Source organism: Myxocyprinus asiaticus, chromosome 37 (assembly GCF_019703515.2).
Source record: "Myxocyprinus asiaticus isolate MX2 ecotype Aquarium Trade chromosome 37, UBuf_Myxa_2, whole genome shotgun sequence".
Classification (NCBI taxonomy): Eukaryota; Metazoa; Chordata; class Actinopteri; order Cypriniformes; family Catostomidae; genus Myxocyprinus; species Myxocyprinus asiaticus.
This window is the reverse complement of record NC_059380.1, coordinates 18,027,710-18,051,822: the sequence shown is the minus strand read 5'-3', so window position 1 is coordinate 18,051,822 and position 24,113 is coordinate 18,027,710. Positions and strand designations below refer to the sequence as shown.

The following is a 24,113-nucleotide window of genomic DNA, read 5'->3' as shown; positions in this document are numbered from 1 at the left end:
AAGATGCTTTTTGACAACATAATGGTGTAGTTACAGTATCTACCAGTAGGGGCAAACTCTCAAAGTTAACTGGCTAAACCCTGACCCCTTCATATAGATGAAGATACAGCAGTGGTCAAAGGTTGTTACAGAAACCTTTCAGGTGTAATTCATTCTACAATAGAAAGTGTCTAATAATTAGGGGGTTAATGGAATAGTTCACCTCAAAATGAGAATTCGTTCATCATTTACTCACTCTCATGCCATCCCAGATGTGTATGATATTCTTCTGCTGAACACAAACAAAGATTTTTAGAAGAATATCTCAGCTCTGTTGGATCATTAAATGCAAGTGAATGGTGGCCAGAACTTTGAAGCTCAAAAATCACATAAAGGCAGCATAAAAGTAATCCATTCTCCAGTAGTTAAATCCATGTGTTCTAAAGCGATATGATAGGTCTGGGTAAGAAACAGATCAATATTTAATTCATATTTTATTATAAATGTCCAATTTCACTTCCACATTCTTCTTCTTTTGTTTTTAGCAATTCACATTATTTATGTATACTGCCACCTACTGGGCAGGAGGAAAATGTATAGTAAAAAAGGACTTAAATATTGACCAATTTCTCACCCACACCTATCATATTGCTTCAGAAGACATGAATTTAAGCACTGGAGTCATGTGGATTACATTTATGCTGCCTTTATGCACTTTTTGGAGCTATAAATTTCTGCCCACTATTCAATTACATTGAATGGACCAGTAGAGATGAAATATTCTTCAGAAATATTTGTTTGTGTTCAGCAGAACAAACAAAGTCATACATCTCTGGGATGTCATGAGTGTGAGTAAATGAAAAGAGAATTTTCATTTTTGGGTGAACTATTCCTTTAAGGAGGTAACGTTAGTACTAGTATAAGACTGGTCATGTAATCTCAAAATGGTGGCCCCACTGAGGAGAATATGATATGACTGATATGACTGGAGTCTTCACCTCTTGTGAGTGTAAATCATTTTAAATGTGTCACATTTACTGATAATTCCGTTATGTTTAAAGCTTTTAAATAACTTAGTGTACCTTTTACATCATTGGCCTTGCTATTTATTAAAACATTTAAACTGAGCTTCACAATATATCCAGTACATTTTTTCACATTTGCTTACCTTCAATAGCAAAGGGTTTGCCAACTGTTAGCAGCTTGCAGTCAGCATCAATGGACACCTCATAGTCCAACAGGGCTTTGTCCATGATAAAAGCATCAAGTTGAGGCGGATCTGTCCTTCACAACATAAAAAGAGGGTGGGCTACAAAACTAAACACACAGGCATGCACAAACACCACATTCTGTCTAATTAAACATGCACAGTATGATTTTCATAAATCAGATTGCGCATCTCATTTGGGTGCAAATGGGAGCTAAATGTTCATAAACTGCAGCGGGAACCATAAATCTGTGGCTACACTAAATCAGATGCATGCTGAAAGGAGCTGAAAAGGACTTTTAATGGATAGTAACGCCTTAAGGGCATTGACCCAAACTTACGTAATTTACAGATTATAAAAGATGTAATTTATCAAAAAGTTTGCCAACAGGAAATTTGTATTTATACAAATTCAGCAGCACAGCTTGTGGTTAGCAAGAACACTTGTTTGTGTTTTTACACACGCTTTTGTCATCTATTTTACACACATATTTTGTCTGACTGTACCACCAGTAGCCCATTTATGTAGCTTCTTTTAAAATGAAACTGTAGGACAAACATGGCTACAATCGAAAGGAGCGAACCCAGAGGTTTCTTAGGGAGCAAGCTATGAGCAGAAATGGAAAACCCTGAGTGGAGCTGAAGCGGAGTTGTAACAAAATGCTTTGAGCAGGGAGGGGATATTGCTGTTCCTTCAGTCCGCTCACATACTCTGATCACTAGGGAGAACTCTTACAGAACTTTCTTGAGATGCAGCATATACATTGGCATTGTCATAAACATGGTACAATTCTGCTTGAATTATTTATCAATACGTACCAATCAATGTTCCATGTGTTATAAATGGAAAGCATGAAAGCATTCATTTGCTTTGGTGCTTTAGTGCTGTATATGTGGTCAATGATACCTTTGATCATCTTCTTAAAATAAAAAAAGGAATAGGAACTGTTTTCAGTCTGTTTAATTCTTCACAGATCTTAGACTCTTTTGAAGATGTTCGTCTCTTTAAAGTTTTTCTTCCAATTAAATGTTTTAATGATACATCCAAAAATATAAAAGAGGAGTAAATTGCAATGATTACTTGCAACTCAGGCTTAATTTTAGCATCTGTCATACAGAATCAACCCTTTACTAAGCAACTATTGAAGTGAAACGCATCTCTGGTGTGAATACAAGCAAGGTCAGATGTCTGAAAGAGAGCCCACCCCCTTAGGAATGAATAGGAGATTTCTGTAAACAGCACAATTTTCAGTAAAATGTGTGTGTATAGTGGTAAAAAAAAAATTAAATGATGTTATTTTAATTATAAGTGGGCTGGAATGAAGTGTGACATTGCAAAGCACCTTTAATACAGCTGTTTTACTTTTAGAGAGATTGTTAAATTATGCAGTAATATTAAAACTGTAGAGACTGTGAATGAGAATACAGTTAAATGCTTATCACAGTCAGTTGAAAAGAGAGAATCCTTATTTTATATTGACTACAAATGATAACATTAATGTAAGTGAACCAAATTGCTCCTAATTTTTATTAGTGTGAACTATTTAGTTACTATTGTCTCTACTATGACCTGAATCAATATGTAATTACATTAATATTAAGTTCATAAAATTAATTTCCCATGGAGCACATCTAGGTGTCCTTATTGATGTTATACAGTACATGTTAATTTGGGAATGATGGCTGACACATACTGTAGCTCAATCCACAGCATGCACTTTTCGAGTTACTTAAAGATTTGGACATGGCAAAAAAAGTTAAAAAAAGTACTTGTCTATTCTCTCTGGGTACCTATTACTATTATCACTAATATAAGTGCCCTGGAAATCACGCTTTTTCATATTTTTGAATAATGTTTGAAAAATATATAATATTTAATAAAATATATTTATTACAAAAATCCAAACACACATGATTTCCACAGACGTACATTAGAAAAAGAAAAAAAAAACTTTTTGGCAGATGGCAACAGTTGCTAATGTATGATTAGGGAGGGAGACGAGCCGGTGCGCTGGTCAAACTCCGTCGGCGCGGATTTCGAACAGCGCTGCCGAGTATTCACTTAGCGAATCTCCGCTCTCTTCCTAACAAAACGGACGAACTACATCTCCTCACCCATACAAACAAGGACTTTTCAACCTTTGCTGCCTTGTCCTTCACAGAAACCTGGCTGAGTGAAGCCATTCTGGATAGCGCATTACATCTGCCGGGCTTCCAGCTGTTCAGAGCGGATCGCATCACGGAGTTAATGGGGAAAACGAGAGGCGGTGGAACATGCTTTTATATCAATGCAAGTTGGTGTACAGATGTAACAACGTTAAAGAGGATGTGCTGTCCTAATTTGGAAGCACTCTTTATTAACTGTAAGCCTTTCTACTCGCCGCGGGAGTTTTCCTCGTTTATTCTGGTGAGTGTGTATATGTGTACGCCAAATGCGTGTTTGAACACAGCACTGCAACATCTGGCTGATCAAATCAAAGACATGGAACAACAACAATACCCGGACTCAGTTATTATTATTCTTGGGGATTTTAACAAAGCAAATCTCACACGTGAACAGCCCAAATACAAACAGCACATCACATGCCCAACCAGAGACAGGAACATACTGGATCATTGTTACACAACAATAAAGAATGCATATCGCACTGTCCCTAGAGCAGCTTTGGGACTCTCTGATCACTGTCTGGTTCATCTTCTTCCAACCTGCAGGCAAAAATTAAAATCAACCAAGCCAGTAGTAAGGAGTTTAAAGAGATGGACCAATGAAGCAGAGCGGAAACTACAAGCCTGCTTTGACTGCACTGATTGGAGTGTTTTTGAGGCGCAGCCACAGACCTGGACGAGCTCACATATACTGTTACATCATATATCAGTTTCTGTGAGGATATGTGCACTCCTACTAGGACTTATTTAAAGTTCAACAATGACAAACCGTGGTTTACAGCAGAGCTCAGGCAGCTTCGTCAGGCCAAAGAGGATGCTTACAGGGGTGGGGATAAAGTTTTGTACAATCAGGCTAGAAACACACTGAACAGGGAAATCAGAGTGGCTAAAAGAAGATACTCTGAGAAGCTGAAAAACAAGTTTTCAGCTAAAGACTCTGCATCAGTGTGGAGTGGCATGAAACAACTCACAAATTACAGGACTTCTGCCCCCAACCCTGTAGGGAACCAACAACTGGCTGATGACCTGAATGTGTTCTACTGCAGATTTGAAAGGCCCAATCTCACACCCCACACCCACTCTGACCTTCACTTCACACAAACACCAACACCTCCTGCAACCCCCTCCTCCCTCCTCCTGCTACTCAACCTGCACTTAAGATCTGTGAAGATGATGTGAGCCGCATCTTTCAGAAACAAAAGACGAGGAAGGCTTCAGGCCCAGATGGCATCTCACCAGCGTGTCTTCGATCCTGTGCTAACCAGCTGGCCCCAATCTTCACACAGATCTTCAATAGATCACTGGAGCAGTGTGAAGTCCCATGCTATTTCAAACACTCAATCATTTTTCCTGTCCCAAAGAAACCAAAAATCACAGGACTAATGACTACAGACGTCTGTGGTCATGAAATCATTTGAGAGACTGGTGTTGGCCCACCTGAAGAACATCACTGGACCCTTTCTAGATCCCCTTCAATTTGCTTATCGAGCAAACAGGTCTGTGGATGATGCAGTCAACATAGGATTGCATCATATCCTGCAACATCTGGACAGACCAGGGACATATGCAAGGATCCTTTTTGTGGACTTCAGTTCAGCTTTCAACAACATCATCCCAGCTATACTCCAGATTAAATTACACAAATTCTCTGTTCCCATGTCTGTCTGTCAGTGGATTACCAGCTTTCTGATGGACAGCTTGTGAGACAGGGGAAACTCACTTCTAGCACCTGTACAATCAGCACTGGTGCCCCCCAGGGATGTGTGCTCTCCCCACTACTCTTCTCCCTCTACACCAATGACTGCATCGCCAAGGACCCCTCTGTCAAGCTACTGAAGTTTCCAGATGACACCACTGTCATCGGCCTCATCCGAGATGACGATGAGTCTGCTTACAGAAGGGAGGTTGAACAGCTGGCTGTCTGGTGCAGTCAAAACAACCTTGAGCTGAACACGCTCAAAACGGTGGAGATCATTGTGGACTTTAGGAGAAATACCCCAACACTGACCCCCCTCACCATTCTAAACAGCACTGTGGCAGCAGTGGAGTCATTCAGGTTCCTGGGCACTACCATCTAAGAGGACCTGAAGTGGGAGACACGCATTGACTCCATTGTGAAAAAGGCCCAGCAGAGGTTGTACTTCCTTCGCCAGCTGAAGAAATTCAACTTGCCACAGGCGCTGCTGATACAGTTTTACGCAGCAGTCATTGAGTCTGTCCTCTGCACTTCAATAACTGTCTGGTTTGGTTCAGCTATGAAATCAGACATCAGAAGACTACAAAGGACAGTTCGGACTGCTGAGAGGACTTTTGGTTGCCCCCTGCCCCCCCCTTCAAGAACTATACACTTTCAGAGTGAGGAAAAAGGCTGGAAAAATCACTCTGGACCCCACTCACCCTGCCCACTACCTTTTTGAACTGTTGCCTTCTGGCTGATGCTTCAGAGCTCTGAGCACCAGAACCGTCAGGTACAGGAACAGTTTTTTCCCTCAGGCTATCCATCTCATGAACAGTTAAATTGCCCCATTGAGCAATAACTATGTGCAATACACAGTTTAGTCTTTCTTATATTTATCCAACACAACCAACCTTTTCTGCCATTTCATTCCTCTTAAAAAAAATAAATAAAAAAAAACATTTGCACTGTACATAACAGATTTGTATTTGCACAGTACATAACAGATTGTATTAGATTTGCACAGCCCATGTGTATGTGTGTATGTATGTATGTGTGTGTCTGTACGTATGTGTATAATTCATTTTTATTTTTTATTTTTTATTATTATCTATGTCTTGCTGCTGTTTTTGTATTGTTTTTGTATTGTTGTACTCTGGAAGCTCCTGTCACCAAGACAAATTCCTTGTATGTGTAAGCATACTTGGCAATAAAGCTGATTCTGATTCTGATTGGTTGGGGGGGGGGGGGGGCTAAGTGAAAGGTCAATTATACTATATATAACCTTCCCATAGTAATAAGGAAAACAAGAATTCAAGAGAAACTTTTAATACAACTCCTTTCTTTCTGTCCTTTCACTCTCCTTTTTTGATGTAGACCAAAATAAATATATAAATAAATAAACAAAAACACACACTTCACAACTTGGTATGTGTGTGACAGACTGCAGTACTGCAGCTGGCAGGAAACAACAAACCGCTCGCCTGCCGGGCAGCTCTGAGAGGGATCTCAGGCCACAGAATAACATTTATTGAGAGAAAAACACTGCTTTGGGCACACACCTCATTTTAATGACAGTGTCATTCAAAAATGTAGGTCATGTGGCCAAGATATTGACACCTGTAGTATTGTCAACCAAACTCGGTCCAAAATCGCTCAGTTACCGCTTGGTCAAAAGCATTATCGTGGATGTCAACAGCCCAAAATGCAACTGCATGTCAGCAAGGTTTCACCATGTTTTAAATGGTGTGAATAGACTATTAGCAGTCAGAATGAAAGAGAGATGCAGTTGTTTAATATTACCAGAAAGGCAATGATCAAAAATACAGAATATTAAATTAAAAAGTAATGATTAGAAAACACGATGAAGTGTTGCTTTCATATACGGAAAAAATCTTATGGAGCGAACCCAGAGGTTTCTTAGAGAGTGAGCTATGAGCATAAATGGAAAACCCTGAGTGGAGTTGGAGCGGAGGGATTACAGAATACTTTGAGCAGGGAGGGGATATTGCTGTTCCTTCAATCCGCTCACTAGTGAGAACTCTTACAGAACTTTCTTGAGATGCAGCATACACATTGGCATTGTCATAAACATGGTACAATTCTGCTTGAATTATTTATCAATATGTACCAATCAATGTTCCATGTGTTATAAATTTCAAGCTGTGCTTATAGTGTTCAGCAGTAGAACTATGATTGAAGCACTTGCTACCATCTGCTAGCTGGGTGCATTCTGTTGGCTGAATTGATCTCTTACTTGAGAGTGGCAACACCATCAGGTGTGGTGGGCTCGTTGAATTTCCGCATATACTCGTGCATCTCTGGAAAACTCTTTTTCATGTAATCCTCTGCACTGCTCTCCCGAACTGTGCCGAATCGGAATCCCTGAGATGGGTGATGGAGCTGTGGGCCCAGGGCAGAACATTTTATGAAAACCATTGATTATTAAAGTAAATCCTAAATGATCTAGCATAAAACACAAGATAACTGCTGTTAATTATTCTCTTAAAGGTGTAATATCATTAGAAATCTAAATTTCCCAGATCTTTTGAAATGTTACTATTATATACTAGTATTGTAACTACAGATGTCAAAAGAACCAGTACAGTCGATATTAAAATAATTTAAATATTTTATTGTTTGACTGACACACGGCTGCTTTCAAAAGCTCACACTTATTAGGGTGCATGCTCTGTTACTCCTTTTAGACCGTAATGCTGCTGATTGTCTTGTCAGAGCCAAAAACCATCAGAATCATGGTTCAAAATGCCCATAAGATCCGGTATTATACACAGGCATGTGTCAAAATATCGGATCTGAGCATTAGACCTTGAAGTGGCTGTTCATTTTGTTGTTACAGTACTATTAATCAAATAACAATATTGAAAAGTAAAACCACACATGTTCTTAATTTATTTTAATTTTTTATTACTGTTCTTGGTTTATTCTATACTTGGTTCTGTATTATTAGAAATGTTTACCTGAGTAATTATTTATAGACTTGAAGCAATGTTCACATAATTGAGAAACACTTATTATTTGCAATAATATTTATATTTTGAAATAGGCAAAAGGAGTATGTTCCATAGCATGTTACCTTTTTTTGCTCTGGTATCGAAATTAGTATCGGGAATTGTGAAATTTTTTGTGAAATAAGCAAACTCACTGATATTCAAAGTAGGGATGTGCACAGATAGTCAGCATTCGGTGAAGCATTCAATATGCCAGTATTCGAATATCAAAATCATTTTTCAAATCAGTTATTCTACTCATGCAATAGATATCTTCAACCTTATTCAAGCCCAACAAACCATTGGGTTTTGTGCCAGGTTTGGGTCCATTTTTCAAGTTTAGGGCAAGTTAGGGGCCCTAAACTTTCTTCATTTGAAGATCAATGTATTGTGCTATTTAGGACTTTATCGGAGGACTTTATTCCCTGCTCTTTTGAGTAGTGTTTGATGCATATCTATTGCAATAAACTTTCTTTATTCCAGAGTTCTGACAAATAACCAAATAATCATTTGTGAACACTTGCGGTTAACTGAATATTACAAACGGACCCTCAAAAGTTGTCACCTTGGCATCATGTATTCCAGAGAGCTCCTCGAAGGTCTTTTCCCCAACCATGACTGCAGCCAGGTTTGCTGTGTAACTGGACAAAACCAGCAAACAAAAAATGGCCCACAAGTTCATCAGGAAACGTCCAGTCCAGCACTTGGGTGTCTTACTGGAGACTGTGCGACCAAAGAGGATGGCGTAGCAGAGGTTGAGGGCTGATGAGTAAGAGAACACCTTCACACGGTTACGTCCATGTGGTGTCATGCCAAAGGGACTCTTCCATTCGTAGAGGGTGAGGAAGAATGCTGTAATGTGCAATGCCACAAAGATGCCTATCCACATGGACCAATGCAGAGGCCACATGAAGGCTCCGATGGGTGCAGCCGTGTCTTTACTCCGCACCAGAATTCCCAAACTCGTGGAAAAGAATGGGCTGGTGAAGTCTATCACTTTACTGCGAGCTGAGTTGATGCTGAAGCTGGTAACAGCCATATCAGCCACCCCGCCCAGTAGGTCTCCAACCAACCCTGTCCACTGGCCACCCTTAACTGCCCCATATTTCCCATCCCCTACTATGTACAGGTCAAACTTGAAGTTCATATCTTCTGCCAGTTTCTCCAGCAGATCAATACAGTATCCATAGCAACACTTGCTGTAATCTGGTGGCAAGAAGCTGTTGTTCCCTTGTGCCCGCTCTGAATATAAGTGGTCCAGGGTTTCTGAGCTATTTGTTCCTGCATCCAGACAATATTGTCCAGCGGGGCAGTTCCCATCCTCATCTACCTCACGAGTGAACACGAAGGGGTGCTCCACCAGTGTGACCACACGTAGACGGCTTCCTGACACTGGAAATCCCGCCCGCCATCTCCGTCCTTCCCTGCCCATTTGGCCCTCTGTGCGTTGAAGGGGGGACGAGCCCTGCCACAATCCCTGATCCTCTACATCCAACTTACCACCTTCCCAGCTGCCCACTGTCACCCAGGTGGGCTGACCAACAGCATCACGGCGCAGGCTCCAAATGTGGAATCTCTGAGAGGTGAGTACACGAGAGAGGTTACGTTGAACAATGACAGGACCCGTCAGCCCTACAAAGGATGTGTTAGAGAGGAACCTGAGGGTGAGAGAAGACAAGAGTCAGCATAAAAAGTTCTGGTCAAAATTGCAGCTTATTCTGGCCAAGAACCACCCACTTAGACAGGAAGAGACTATTTCAAAGACAAGAAAACAATTCAGAATATAAAATTCAGCTTGTGAATGTTTAGTTTACTTGCTACTATGTCCCATAAACAAAATTCTGAGGGGCGAATTCACTAAACAGTTGCACCACTAAACCAGTGCAGACGGTGCGTGCAAAACAAGCGACACTTTTACCAGGTGCAATCCATTCTTGTTGAATTCTAACCTAAATATCTTTCAAAGATTTGATTCCACTAACTTGGCAAACAATGGCATATCAATGTATTAAATCAATGTACCAACCCTGTACCTGGTAAAACTGACTTTTCACCCCCCCCCTTTTATCAAAAAAGATAATAGCAACCTGCAATTATCTTTTTTTACTTGATCTAACACATAAAAATTACTTTAATTTGGTGTAACCTAATTTTTCCAGTTTATTTAATCAGATACAATTTTTTTTTTACTTGAATAAACCCAGTTAATGTAGATGTTACCACATGAAGCACATGTTTTAGGTCACCTGACAAAAATTTTTTTTACAGTGCAGATGGACTGAGAAACACCTGTGTGCTCTTAACTCCTTGCGTAAAGTCAGCCAAACAGATGAGAGTTTACCAGATTGAAATGTGCTTTCAAGTTTTTTGTGCAGTATGCATCAGACGGTCAGTGAATGGACTGTGGTGCGGTCTATGGGCACACCGTCTGAGGCTGAGACTAGCGCATCATTGGCAAAGCTCTGCAAAACTACTCAAGGGGAAGACAAAGAATCATGTTCACAAGTCTTGTACTCTATTAGACATGTGGGAGTCAGTAACAGGATTGGCCACAGGTTAAGCCAGCTTTATCCCTCTGGCAGTAAAGCAGACAGAAAATTTCATTGCCGCATAGGGGGGAAGGCCTTAGATAGGGATTGCCTAGCTAGATGACTGACACAGTCTGGCTCTTGTCACACCATAAACTACAGATGTTGCTTTCACGAGGCAATATATTGATTATGAAACTCCCTCCCACTCTACAGAATTAGACCTACTCAGTCGTCAAGGCTGCAGTTACGGAGTGAGCCTTGGGTTACTTAAGGAAATGCTCAGACGTTGAGCTTGAAGATGAATGTTTGCTGTCATAAATAAAAGATGTGACATTTGACTAATGCTTGAGCTGGATAATGAAACACTGACAGGAAAAGCATAAAATGTAATTTGGCTTTAAACTTTTTTCCATTGGTTTTACATGTCACAGAAACCAAAATGGCCCACCAGTAACCAATGACGAGAGCATGGTCTGTGTGACATCAAATTTACAGTGTGTGTTTCAGCTCAATATGAATGACAGGCTGCTATGTACTTAAAAGTCCTCTTTGATTCTGGCCCCGCTTTATGATCTTTGAAATATTGAGCAGATATAGCAATAAGTGAGAGAGATGAGAGGACAGAGAAAGAGAGGAAAGGACTAAAATAAAGAGGGGAGACTAGACTGATTGTGGGCTGAAATTCCCACATTGAGCTCTGAATTTTTACAGGTAGTGGTTGACTGAAATGGGTTCTGATGATATCTTGAGAGCAATATAATGTGACTATACAGAGGCCCCAAGGAGTATTTGGACACTTCACAAAAAAAAAAAAAAAAAAAAAAAAAAATTTTCTTTCATTTTCATTTTTCATTTCTTTCTTTCACTTTCATTGCATTAGAAAACAAAATATCAAAACAAGTGGCAAACCTTTCTTTGCCATTTTTTTGTTCCAATAATCTTTAACCAACTAGTCCCAAGGTAATTTTTAGTGGATTTATGAAGTCAGTTCCCCTCAGGTTCACACAGGTGCCTTAGCAGAAGTATATACACACAGGTATAGTAGATATAACAATAACCACAATAGTCCACAATAACTATGGACAGGTTACTGTTTGACAGAAAGAGTACACATATACAGTATTTTGTCTTCATTTTGAACATTACATATATTTTTATCATTTCAAACCTAACAAACCTCTTTTTGTGAAATGTTTGCTTGAAAAATGTGCTAGTGCTATCTTTCTTTAAAATAGATACTTTGACTAATATTTTGTTATCTACTTCAACAACATCGTAAGTGTAGTTTAAATGTACAAATACTTGTTGGGACTACTGTATTAAAAAGTTAATTAAATCACAGTTGTTGAAATTAACACTTATTTTACACAATATTTCAAATAATGATGATAATAATAATAATAATAATAATAATAAAATAAAAATTGAAAACAGAAAATGTGCATCATCTCTTAACAATCCTATTGGTAGATTTTGGAACTGAGGGATATATAATACTTCTATTAATTTTCCAAGCATGTGCGATTATTGTGCGATATCATCCGATAATCTCAAAATCTCAAAATATTGGTTGATTAATCAGCCTAAATTATATACAATATATAATAGACCTATCACTATACAGTATACAGGTGCTTGTGATACTGACTGTTTCTAAACCACAGCATAAAAATTACCTTATAATTGTGCGCTCTGATTAAAATTAATTAAACTGAACATATCTTCTAATTACAATAGTCACAGGACATGTGAACTGTCATATGCGGGCAAAATACGGTTGGCTAATTCCCATCTGCTCAATCACCAAACACCTCAAGGAAAGACAAATGCAAATGCATACAAATGCATATATACAAATTACATATAACAAAAGAAAAATTAGGAAGTTTTGTGGTATTGTAATGCTCCCAATGTCTTGCATAAGCTATGGAGCTATGAAAGATGTTCCTGCAGCTCTACCCTCGCAATCGCCCAGCATTATCAAGCTTGGTTTGAGTGTGGTTGGCAGATTTTCAGCCTCATCCTGTTTTGTGATGAGAGGCAAAGGCTCCCCACATAGCCACATTTCACTTCTGTTTGCTGGGAGAGAAATAGTGGTGTGTAGCAGAGTGCTGGCATGATCTGCACAAAAAGACGGTTGCTGCATGGCAGGCGGGTGCCAGCTCTTTTGATAAGAGTGATCCCTCCTCAGGGAAAGGCAGCTGAGGGGAAGTCATAAATAAAGCTTAAAGCTTTAAAACATGTCTGCATTCCAGCTGAGTATTTGGGCAAACAGTAATTTTATGCAGCGTGAGAAAGTGGCCATGCCCTTGTCCTTAAACATGTCACTAGCTGTCTGGGACATCTCTTACAGATGTTAGGATGTTCTACTGATGATAAGTATAAACATCAAAGCAATTTATGGGTGAATTCACTAAACTTTTGCGTGTATTATTTCGGTACAAAACCTGTGACTTATTCACTAACCACCATATGAACCAGGTGCTAAAAGCACTGAAATAGTGCTCTATCATGAATCAATGAAGTCATAGTAATTTTGTTTTTAAGTGCAAGTATGCCTCCTTAGGCTCATTATAGATTATGCCTTATTCACAAAACTTGCTTGCCACAATTAACACTGCATTTTTAATGTCTGTGAAATTGTTGGAGCAATGCTGATCTGTATGTCAAATCATGGTAGTCTGCTGTATGCTCCACAACATAGCACTTAGAACCAGCCTACAAGATGGGTAATTGTGCTGGGCAAATTAGAACCCTAATTCAAAAAAAGATGGACATTATGCAAAATGGCAATAAAAAACAAAATTTGTAAATTCTATTCACCCTGTGCTATATAGAAATCACTACAACAACACATTATTTTAAGTTTTACCTTGTGAATTGAAGAAAATATAAACTCATTTCAAATCACATAACTGCAACTCACTCCAAAAGAGTTGGAACAGTCGAGTGTTTACCACTGTGTAACCACTGTATCACCGTTTCTTCTAATAACACTTATTAAACCTTTGGACACTGAAGACACAAGGTTAAGTTTAGAAAGTGGAATTTCCCCCATTCATCCATTATGCAGGTCTTCAGCTGCCATATCACCCTGTAGCTCAAGACTGGTTGCCTACTGAAGCTAAGCAGGGCTGAGCCTGGTCAGTACCTGGATGGGAAACCTCCTGGGAAAACTAAGGTTGCTGCTGGAAGAGGTATTAGGGAGTCCAGCAGGGGGTGCTCACTCTGCGGACTGTGTAGGTCCTAATGCCCCAGTATAGTGATAGGCACACTATACTGTAAAAAGGCACCGTCCATTGGATGAGATGTTAAAACTGAGGTCCTGACTCTCTGTGGTCATTGAAAATCCCAAGACACTTCTTGAAAAGAGTAGGGGTGTAACCCTGGTGTCCTGGCCAAATTCCCCCCATTGGCCCTTATCAATCATGGCTTCCTAATAATCCCCATCCATTAATTGGCTCTATCACTCCACTCTCTCTTCTCCACCAATAGCTGGTGTGTGGTGAGCGTCCTGGTGCACTATGGCTGCCGTTGCATCATCCATGTGGATGTTGCACACTGGTTGTGGCTGAGGAGAGTCCTCTGTTCACTGTGTAAAGTGCTTTGAATGTAGTGTCAAAAAAGCACTATATAAATGTAATGTTTGTTCATTCATTCATTCATTCAGCTGTGCAATTGTACGAGGCCTTTGTTTCCATTTTACGCTTCATAATGTGGCACACATTTTCAATTAGAGACAGATGAGGACTGCTGGCAGGCCAATCTATCACCTGCACTCTGCTTACACAGCCATGCAGTTGTAATCCAGGCAGAATGTGGTTTTCCGCTGTCCTGCTGGAAAATGCAGGGACATCCCTGGAAAAAAAAAACGGTATCTGAATGGCAGCAAATGTTGCTCCAAAATTTGTACATATCTTTCTGCATTAATGGTACCCTCACAGAAGTGCAAGTTATCCATGCGATGGGTACTGACACCCCCATACCTTGATAGATCCTGGCTTTTGTACCCAATGCAGATAACAGGTCCTTTTCATCTTTGGCACGGATAACAAAACAGTTGTTTTTTACAATAACTATTTGAAATGTGGACTTGTAAGAGCACAAAACACGATTCCACTGTTCTACTTTCCATCTCAGATGAGACAGAGCCCAGAGAAACCCGATAACGCTTCTGGACAGTGTTGATGTATGGCTTCTGCTTTGCATGGTAAAGCCTTAACTTGCATCTGTGGATGCGGCGGTGGCAAATGGTGTTGACTGACAAAGGTTTACCGAAGTATTCCCAGGCCCATGTCATGATTTCCATTGTAGACGCATGATGGTTTTTAAGACAGTGACGTCTGAGTGATCAGAGTGGCTTTCAGCCTTGCCCTTTACACACCAAGATTTGATGGATTCTGTGAATCTTTTAACTATATTGTGAACTGTAGAGGGTGAAATGCCCCAAATCCTTCCAATTTGTCTTTGGGGAACATTATTCTCAAAGCACTAAATTATTTGCTGGCACATATGTCAGCAAACTTTCAAGCCTCGACCCATCCGTGCTCTTGAAGGACTAAGCTTTTTTGGAGGCTGCTTATATACTATAACATGATTGCCTCACCTGTTTAACATCACCTTTTTCACATCACCTTGTTATTTCAACTAATCAAATGTAGATTTATTAACAAGGTTCGGGAGGAGCAAGTTCACTTAATCCGACCAATCACACAGCCAGAGTAAGAGTATATATACAGCTGCCTAACTCTACGAGTTTCCGGCATTCGGCCCCAACAATTGCCCAAGGACAGACCCATGTAAATGACTCCGATCATCAGACACAACTTCACTGCAAAACATTCGCCATCACCAGAACAGCTCTTCCAACTGCGTGAAGCTGCTTCCGCAAACTGGCTGCTTCGGATCTGTCAAACAGCTCTCCACGACTGCTCATGTGTTCTCTTATCTAAACTTTCCACCTGGAGCGGTCCATTGCGTAAGCCTGCCTCTGTGAACAAGCGCTGCTCCGGCTCATGCCTCTCAAGTTCTATTACAGCTTCATTTGAACACGAGGGAAACAAAAGATGAATTATTTAATTCAATCATCATTCCAACGCTCCCCAGCGTTTCAATCTGGTTCTCCCGCACAGGTAATTCCTGTCAACCTCATTACCTTGCCGTGCAGCTCGTTTAGGGCGTGATCCATTCAGCGATTCTGTTTGTCAACTTCTAACATAAATATCACGATCGTTCTCCCTTCAAAGTTGGAGCACGATTTATTCCATTTGGAACACAGGGGCAATCATGCAACAACGAACTTCTTCTGCATCTGTGTCCCAACTCAGTCATAATCATTCTGCAAACTCGCCTCGCCTCCTCTCAGCATTCGAGCATGAAGCAAGCGCTGCTACAAACTTCCACTCATCTCTACACTATAACATCACTTTCCCTACTCCCGTCAGAACAAATGCTTCATGCAGGTAAAATCAATCTATCATTTTATTTTACAGACAGTCTTCTTTACTTTTGCCTGAATCATTAGATTACAAACTTTTATTTACAAGCTTGACCATACAACTTAATTGCTGCATGATTTTAAAAGCGTTCAACAATCTTTCATATTTTTATGCTCTACCCAAGTTTAAAGTAAACGAAAATTGACGCTGAGTGATTAAGCTTGGCACCTTGCTTTATACTCCAATATTTCAGTTTTCTGTAGAATTAATTACATGTCATCAACATAAACAAGTCATTTTATTCACCACACTACTGCAAACGGTGCTCTTATAGTTTCTATTAAATCCAACTCTCAGGCACAAATGCCTATGATTTCATACATCCTCATCAAACGAGACGAGCCACCCCATGCTGATAATATAGAGTTATGAAATGACTTGCATTACGTTGGAAAACAATCTACAAAGCTCCAAACCATACGCTTAAGTTAATAAACATCAGACTATGGTATTCATCTGGGCACTCAGTTTCAGGTGCCTTCTAATTTCACGACAAACTAACTTTAAATGACGTTGTTCATATGCACACGCAAGCATGTTTCCTGACATTGTCTTACACATGTTCCCGACATTTAATCTAGCAAACTATTACGTTCAGGTGTCCGCAGATGCTCTGTTTACCACGTTGCCATGTTTTCTATTGGCTCAACACATCCCTAAGCAGCACAAATGTGCTGTCCAGGTGCCACAACTGCAGCGTCTTTTGGGCCGTGCGACTAAACCTCCCACTACATGGCAAACAGTGCAATGCGCCAAGTGCCACAACTGTGGTGTCTTTAGGGCCATACAACAAACTCCCACTACATGGCAAACAGTGCAAATGCGGCATCCAAGCGCCGTCACCGTTCACGTGCCACAACCGCAGCAAGTCTTTCAGACCATGCGTCTCAGCCTCCATGGCTCTGTAACCCATATTATGCCACTCATACCAAATGAACCATCACCCACCTAGCAACTGACAACAATCGGGCTGTTTCAGGTCTTCCCTAAACAGTTCACCATAAGCCTGCATCTCCACATCATCAATCAATTTCATTCGAACATAGCCTACCATATGTCCTCACGTCAAATGCCATGCTCAACTCATTCCCACTGCATAGTGAGTTCTTGCTTATTTGCAGCATAAACTTTTCACATGAAAACACGGGCTCTTCCTGTTAAACTCCACGTGAGTCCGCGCTCGAGGATTCATTCCGTTCATCCTACCATCAAATGATGTGCAGGCCCATGCCTGCGGATACAGCCGCTCGCAACTTTGTGCGAGCTCAGTAAAATTCAGCATAAACATTCTCACATGAATCGTATGCTCTCCCATTGAACACCGTGCGGTCCCACACCCGAGGATTCAGCCGTTCATATCACAAATGCCCATGCAAGCATGTATCCTGACATTGCCTTGCATATGTTCCAGACACCTTAGTTTTCCACGCAACCTATTCTCTCTGCCAACATCCATCCCTCTACCCCACTATCCATGGGCTACAGGAGCTGATTCCCACGAGAGGCTGCCTACTCTGGAGAACTCTGCCCCAAACCCATTCCCTCCCCAGCTTTACCCCTCTTCCTTCTATCATCCTAATCTCCCCCACTCCGGAGCCGTTCCTTGTGCGAGGCTGCCTCAGCAAGTGAATCCGGTTCCGAATCCTTTCTCAGCCAATCGGAATAACCACCAGAAATTTCTCTGGGGAAAAAAGCCTCATCATAGACCTCTCAGCCCCTCACGGCGGGCCTCATCTGAGCATCAATAGCTTGATCTCAATCAACGAATACTCTCTATTCTATCACAGCGTTGACCAAGCCATACAAATGATTAAAAAATGTGGCTGGGAATTTCCCACTTCAGCATTTAAAATCATGCCCCTGCACCCAGATTTCTGGCACCTCTTCAGCATCCATTGGAACAACAAATTCTATTTTGTTGTCCACCTCACCTTTGGCTGCAAAAGCAGCCCAAAATATTTAACATGCTATCAGAAGCAATCTGCAGGATTTTGTTAAATAATCACTCTGTGCCTTAACTCATCCACCCGTTTGTTGATTTCCTTGTGGTTTCGCCACACAACTCTCCTCCTGCTCTCCACCTTACCAAAGTTATGAAAGTATTCTCCAACCTAGGAATTCCTATTGCCCAAGAAAGACTGCCATCCCATCCACCTCCATCGAATTGCTAGAGATTCAGAGTTCCCTATCTGTCACTCACTCGATGTTGTCTCAATGTAGTGACACTAGGGGTCACCCTTGGGAGCCCCAAACACCTCTGATCTTTGAGAAAAGGCCAATGGGAAATGGCGAGTGGAATTTGCATGCCACTCCCCTGGACATACGGGTATAAAAAAGCTGGCTCGCAACCACTCATTCAGATTTTTTCTTCAGAGCCGAGTGGTTGTGTTCAGTGGGCTGAATCCCTCTGCCGTTCCATTAATCTCTGACAGAAAGCTGTTGGATTTACAGTGCATTACAGCAGTTTCTCCCCCTCATGCACCGGTTGAGTGCAGAGAATGCCCCTGGGTGTTTCAGCAGTCTAAGAGAGTATATTCTTCCAATAAAAAGAGTATATTTTCCTACTAAAAGAGCAACACTGATGGAGAGCAACTTTTTAAATATGTCTTTCTGTCTGTGTTTAATTCCTGGTTGCGGTCGTTACCTCTCCGCTTCCGACGGCCACGATCGCTGTCTCACGTGCATGGGCAGTGCCCACGCAGAGGCAGTGTTCGTGGAGGGGTCATGTCCTCACTGCGAGAACATGACCATGGCAACGTTGCGGTCGTGGCTTTCCTTCGTCAGAGGGAAAGTCACCCCAGCGGCTCCCTGCCTCGGTCCTTCTACCTACGGGTATGAGGCCATGTCGGTTAACATTGGGGGCGATTTGGGGACCCCAATGGGAGCCGCTCCACCGGGTAACCCCCCATGAACCTCCCATTTCCCAGCATGCTCGTTCGCCCCAGTCGAGTTCTGGGATGACACCACCGGCTCGTCTCAGGGCGAGTTCGCGGCCTCATTCGGGGCTTGCGAAGAGGATGAGCTGTCGATCACAGCATCGGAGAGTGGGTTGGTCCAGTCTGATGCCAAGGACTTGACTGGGCTCCAAACTTCAGGTGCGGTCGCCCAGTCGCAGGCCGATGCGGAGCTGGCCCGGGCGGCTGCGAGTGTCGGGCTGGAGTGGAACCCTCCGCCCCACCCTGAACCCTCGCTGCTTGACAATTGGTTCGCTCACGGCCGTGCCCCACCCCGGTCCCTTTCTACCCGGAGGTGCATGAGGAACTCACGAGGTCATGGCGGGCACTTTTCACTGCCCGGACCCGATCTCTGAGCTCCTCCACTCTCACTGCCCTCGATGGTGGGGCTGCCAGGGGGTACTTGGAGTTTCCCCAGGTGGATAAGGCGGTTGCGGTGCACCTGTGCCCGCAAAACGGTGCCGACTGGCAGAACTGTCCGAGACTCCCATCCAGGGCCTGTAGGTTTACGTCATCACTGATGACTAAGGCATACAGTGCAGCTGGACAGGCCGCCTCCGCCCTGCACACCATGGCTCTCCTGCAGGTGCACCAAGCCAAGGCGTTGAGAGAACTGCACGAGGGTAGTTCTGACCCGGGTTTGATGCAGGAGCTGGGCTCTGCGACCGATCTCGCCCTCCGGGTGACGAAGGTCATGGCACGGACTCTCGGGCAGGCAATGTCCACACTGGTGGTCCAGGAGCGCCACCTATGGCTCAACTCGGTCGAGATGAGGGAGGCTGACAAGGTACGGTTCCTTGACACCCCCATCTCCCAGGTTGGCCTATTCGGCGACACCGTCGAGGACCTTGCGCAGCAGTTCTCGGCAGTTAAGAAGCAGTTGGAGGCCATCCAGCATATCCTTCCCCAGTGCAGATCTAGATCCCGCATCCCGTCTGCTCGTCGCCAGGGGCGTCCCCCTGAGGTGTCCCCCTGAGGCAATGACACCGGCTCCACCACAGCCCGGGCCAGAGGCCCGGCCCCGGCTTAGATCCCCTGCAGGAAGCAGACGCACCCCATTTCACGGCCTGCCACCAAGAACCCGAGGAAGGCTTCTAAGCGCCCCTGAGATGGGCAACTCAGGGACATGGAGACCTGCTACAGGCCTGGAGATGGTTAGCAGACCACTCCGTCCCCTGGTGGAGGGCCGGGAGGAGAATCTTTTGTTGCCTTTTCTTTTGATTTTGCCACATGCCTGAGGGGCTGCGGTACCCCTTTTTCCAGAAAAAGAGCAGTTTCCTCATTCCCTGGGTCACACACCCGGTGTTTACGGCCGTCGTTATCATGATCGCCGGACACTGCACATTTACAGCAGGCACGGCGCTGCAGAGGTTGGCCCCACACCCCTGCACGCCCAGCTGCATCACAAACACACCCATGCCCGGGCGGTTGTGACGGATTACGAGGACGGTTCCCCTCCTCCCCCATCGCTGACCGGTCCAATGGTGGGTACCCGGAGACAGGTAAGTGCTTTGATGTCCCCAGACTCAGCACGGCCATGAGCTCAGGGTTCAAGCCCCCTCAACATGGCGCCTCTGGCTGCGCCCCACCCAGAGCTTGTGATTTAGTTCACCAGGCACCCGCCCGGGTTCAGCGACATACTTTTTACCTCTGTGAAGGGTGAGAACGGCACTGCCCTGCATGCGGAGATTGTGACCCTTCTGTGGAAGGACGCGATAGAGCCTGTCCATCCAGCTGAGATGAAGAAGGGGTTCTACAGCCCCAACTTCATCATGCCCAAGAAAGGCATTGGGTTGCGGCCAATCTTGGACCTGCGAGTACTGAACCGGGCCTTGCACAGACTCCCGTTCTAGATGCTGACGCAGAAATGCATTTTAGCTAGCATCCGGCATCAAGATTGGTTCACGGCAGTAGACCTGAAGGACGCGTACTTCCACGTCTCGGTTTTACCTCGGCACAGGCCCTTTCTGCGGTTTGCCTTTGAGGGCTGGGGTACCAGTACAAGGTCCTCCCCTTCGGTCTGTCCCTGTCACCTTGCGTCTTCACGAAAGTTGCAGAGGCAGCACTTGCCCCGCTAAGGGAAGTGGGCATCCGCATCCTCAACTATCTCATTGACTGGCTGATTCTAGCTCACTCTCAAGACTTGTTCTGCGTGCACAGGGACCTGGTGCTCAGGCATCTCAGCCGGTTGGGGCTTCGGTCAACTGGGAAAAGAGCAAGCTCTCCCCAGTACAGAGCATCTCTTTTCTTGGGTTGGAGTTAGACTCAGTCTCTATGGTGGCGCACCTCACGAGCGAGCATTCAGGTGGAGAATGGCGGTCCCACTGAAGCAATTTCAGAGGTTCCTGGGGTATATGGCATCCTCAGCGGTGGTCACACCGCTTGGGTTGATGCATATGAGACCGCTTCAGCACTGGCTTCAGACTCGAGTCCCAAGATAGGCATGGTGCCGCGGCACACATCGTGTGGTCATCAGGCCAATCTGCCACCGCTTGTTCAGCCCTTGGATGGACCTTGCATTTCTGCGGGCAGGGGTCCCCATAGTGCAAGTGTCCAGGTGCATTGTGGTTACGACAGATGCCTTCGGGCGTGGCTGGGGCGCCGTGTGCAATGGGCATGCAGCTGCGGGCTCCTGGACAGGGCCGTGACTGCGTTGGCATATCAACTGCCTAGAGTTGCTGGCAGTGTTGCTCGCGCTGCGGAGGCTTTGATCCAGGGCAAGCACGTGTTGGTCCAGACAGACAACATGGCGACGGTAGCTTACATCAACCGCCAAGGTGACTTGCACTCACGTCGCATGTCGCAACTCGCCCGCCGAGATCCCCTCGGCACAGATGCACTGGCACACAGCTGGCCCCCTTGATCCTAGTAGCACCCTACTGGCCCAACCAGACTTGGTTCTTAGACCTCACACTCCTCGTGACAGCCCCTCCTTGGCGAATTCCCCTGAGGAGAGATCTCCTCTCTCAGGGACGGGGCACGATCTGGCACCCGCAACCAGACCTCTGGAATCTCCATGTCTAGCCCTTGGATGGGACGTGGAAGACCTAAGTGGCCTACCGCCTGCAGTGGTAGACACAACCACTCAGGCTAGGGCTCCCTCTATGAGGCGCCTTTATGCCTTGAAGTGGCGTCTGTTTACTATGTGGTGTTCTTCCCGACGTGAAGATGCGCAGTCGGGTCAGTGCTTTCCTTTCTGCAGGAGAAGCTGGAGGGGTGGCTGTCCCCCTCCACCTTGAAGGTGTACATGGCTGCTATTGCGGCACACCATGATGCAGTTGACAGTAGGTCTCTCGGGAAGCACGACCTGATCATCAGGCTCCTTAGAGGCATGAGGTGGCTGAATCCTCCCAGACCGCACGTCATTCCCTCATGGGGTCTCTCCTGTGGGGCCTGTGGGGAGCCCTGTTTGAGTCCCTGGAGTCAGTTGAGCTAAAGGCGGTCTCTTTGAAGACTGCCCTGCTGACTGCACTCACGTCCATCAAGAAGGTAGTGGACCTGCAGGCGTTCTCTTTCAGCGACATGTGCCTGGAGTTTGGTCCGGAATATTCTCACGTGGTCCTGAGACCCTGACCGGGCTATGTGCCCAAGGTTCCCACGACCCCGTTTTGGGATCAGGTGATAAACCTGCAAGCACTACCCTAGGAGGAGGCAGACCCAGCCTTGTCATTGCTGTGTCCGGTGCATGCTTTGCGCATCTATTTGGATCACACGCATGTAAATGAATAAATGCACGCAGAGCTTTAGACGCTCTGAGCAGCTCTTTGACTGCTTTGGAGGACAGCGGAAAGGGACCACTGTCTCCAAACAGAGGGTCGCCCACTGGGTCATTGACACCATCGCTTTGGCATATAATGCCCAGGGCGTGCCACCCCCCTTGGGGCTACGAGCACACTCTACCAGTGTGGTGGCCTCCTGGGCCCTGACCAATGATGCCTCTTTAGCAGACATCTGTAGAGCAGCAGGCTGGGCAACACCCAATACCTTCGCAAGGTTCTACAATCTCTGGGTTGAGCTGGTTTCGTCCCGTGTGTTGTCAGGTACGAACAGGTAAGTTTGCGGGACAACTGGTCGGGTGTACCGCTTGCGTACAGCGCCTTTCCCCTCCTGGAGGGGGAGACATGTGCTTTTTACCCCCCAGCCGTGTTCATGAGGTCGTGGACCCTGGATGTCCTTCCTCCTTAGCCCTGTGACAAGCGAGTTCACGGATAAATTCGATGCCTGCCCAGTACGTGTGCTAATAGGCCCTGTACTGGGGTAGGTGCTCCACATGTGCTGGTTGCCTGTATGTAACCCCATGTGATGTATCTTCTGCAAGACGGTTTCCCCGTTGGTAAACCCGTGTCTTCCTTGGGCAGAGTCCCCCTCTGCCACCGGTCGCCGTAATTGTAGAGCTCCATCCCTTCTGGGTAGGACCAACCATGGGGACTTCTCCACATGCGACACTGCCGACAAGACTGGGTAAGACCATGTGATGTATTTCCACACAACTGCCTCCCCTTCGGGCAGGGTGTGATCTCCGCGGTGTCTTCCCCTTGGGAAAGGACACCCCCCCAATGCGGACACTTATGGCCCCCAGCTGAACGATTTCCACTCTTTTTTGGGGAGAGAAGAGGCCACGGCTGGGGCGGCCTGTCCCCATTTTGGGCAGTCGACTTGTCCCCGAGATGCGGGGGACCATACAACGCTCGTAAGAGTGTTGGGGGAGGTTACGTGATGGCCATCTGGTTTGCCCATCTCGCACTGCCAGTCCACGTAACACAGATCAGCTAGTTGTGGCGTTTCATATAGGAACCCCTACTGTCACTACATCGACACAACATCGAGTGAGTGACAGACAGGGAACGTCCTGGTTACTTTCGTAACCTCTGTTCCCTGATGGAGGGAGTGAGACGTTGTGTCCCTCCTGCCACAACACTGAACTAACCGCTGAAATGGCCAGGACCCTGTCTCCGCTCCTCAGCACAAAACCTGAATGAGTGGTTGCGAGCCAGCTCCTTTTATACTCGTATGTCTGGGGGAGTGGCATGCAAATTCCATTTGCCAATTCCCATTGGCCATTTCTCAAAGATCAGAGGTGTTTGGGGCTCCC

The 24,113-nt window shown here is 44.6% G+C and overlaps 1 protein-coding gene across 1 annotated transcript in view; it reads right to left on the bottom strand.

The window, feature by feature from the left end:
• The window catches only part of grin3bb (glutamate receptor, ionotropic, N-methyl-D-aspartate 3Bb), a 162,822-nt gene that overhangs the window by 29,346 nt on the left and 109,363 nt on the right, over positions 1-24,113 (bottom strand). Inside the window, exons 3-5 of the mRNA XM_051676254.1 lie at positions 8,604-9,696; positions 7,285-7,430; positions 1,148-1,263 (exon numbers count right to left, since the gene is read on the bottom strand). Coding sequence (XP_051532214.1) covers positions 1,148-1,263; positions 7,285-7,430; positions 8,604-9,696 — 1,355 coding nt within the window. The remainder of the gene's footprint in view (positions 1-1,147; positions 1,264-7,284; positions 7,431-8,603; positions 9,697-24,113) is intronic.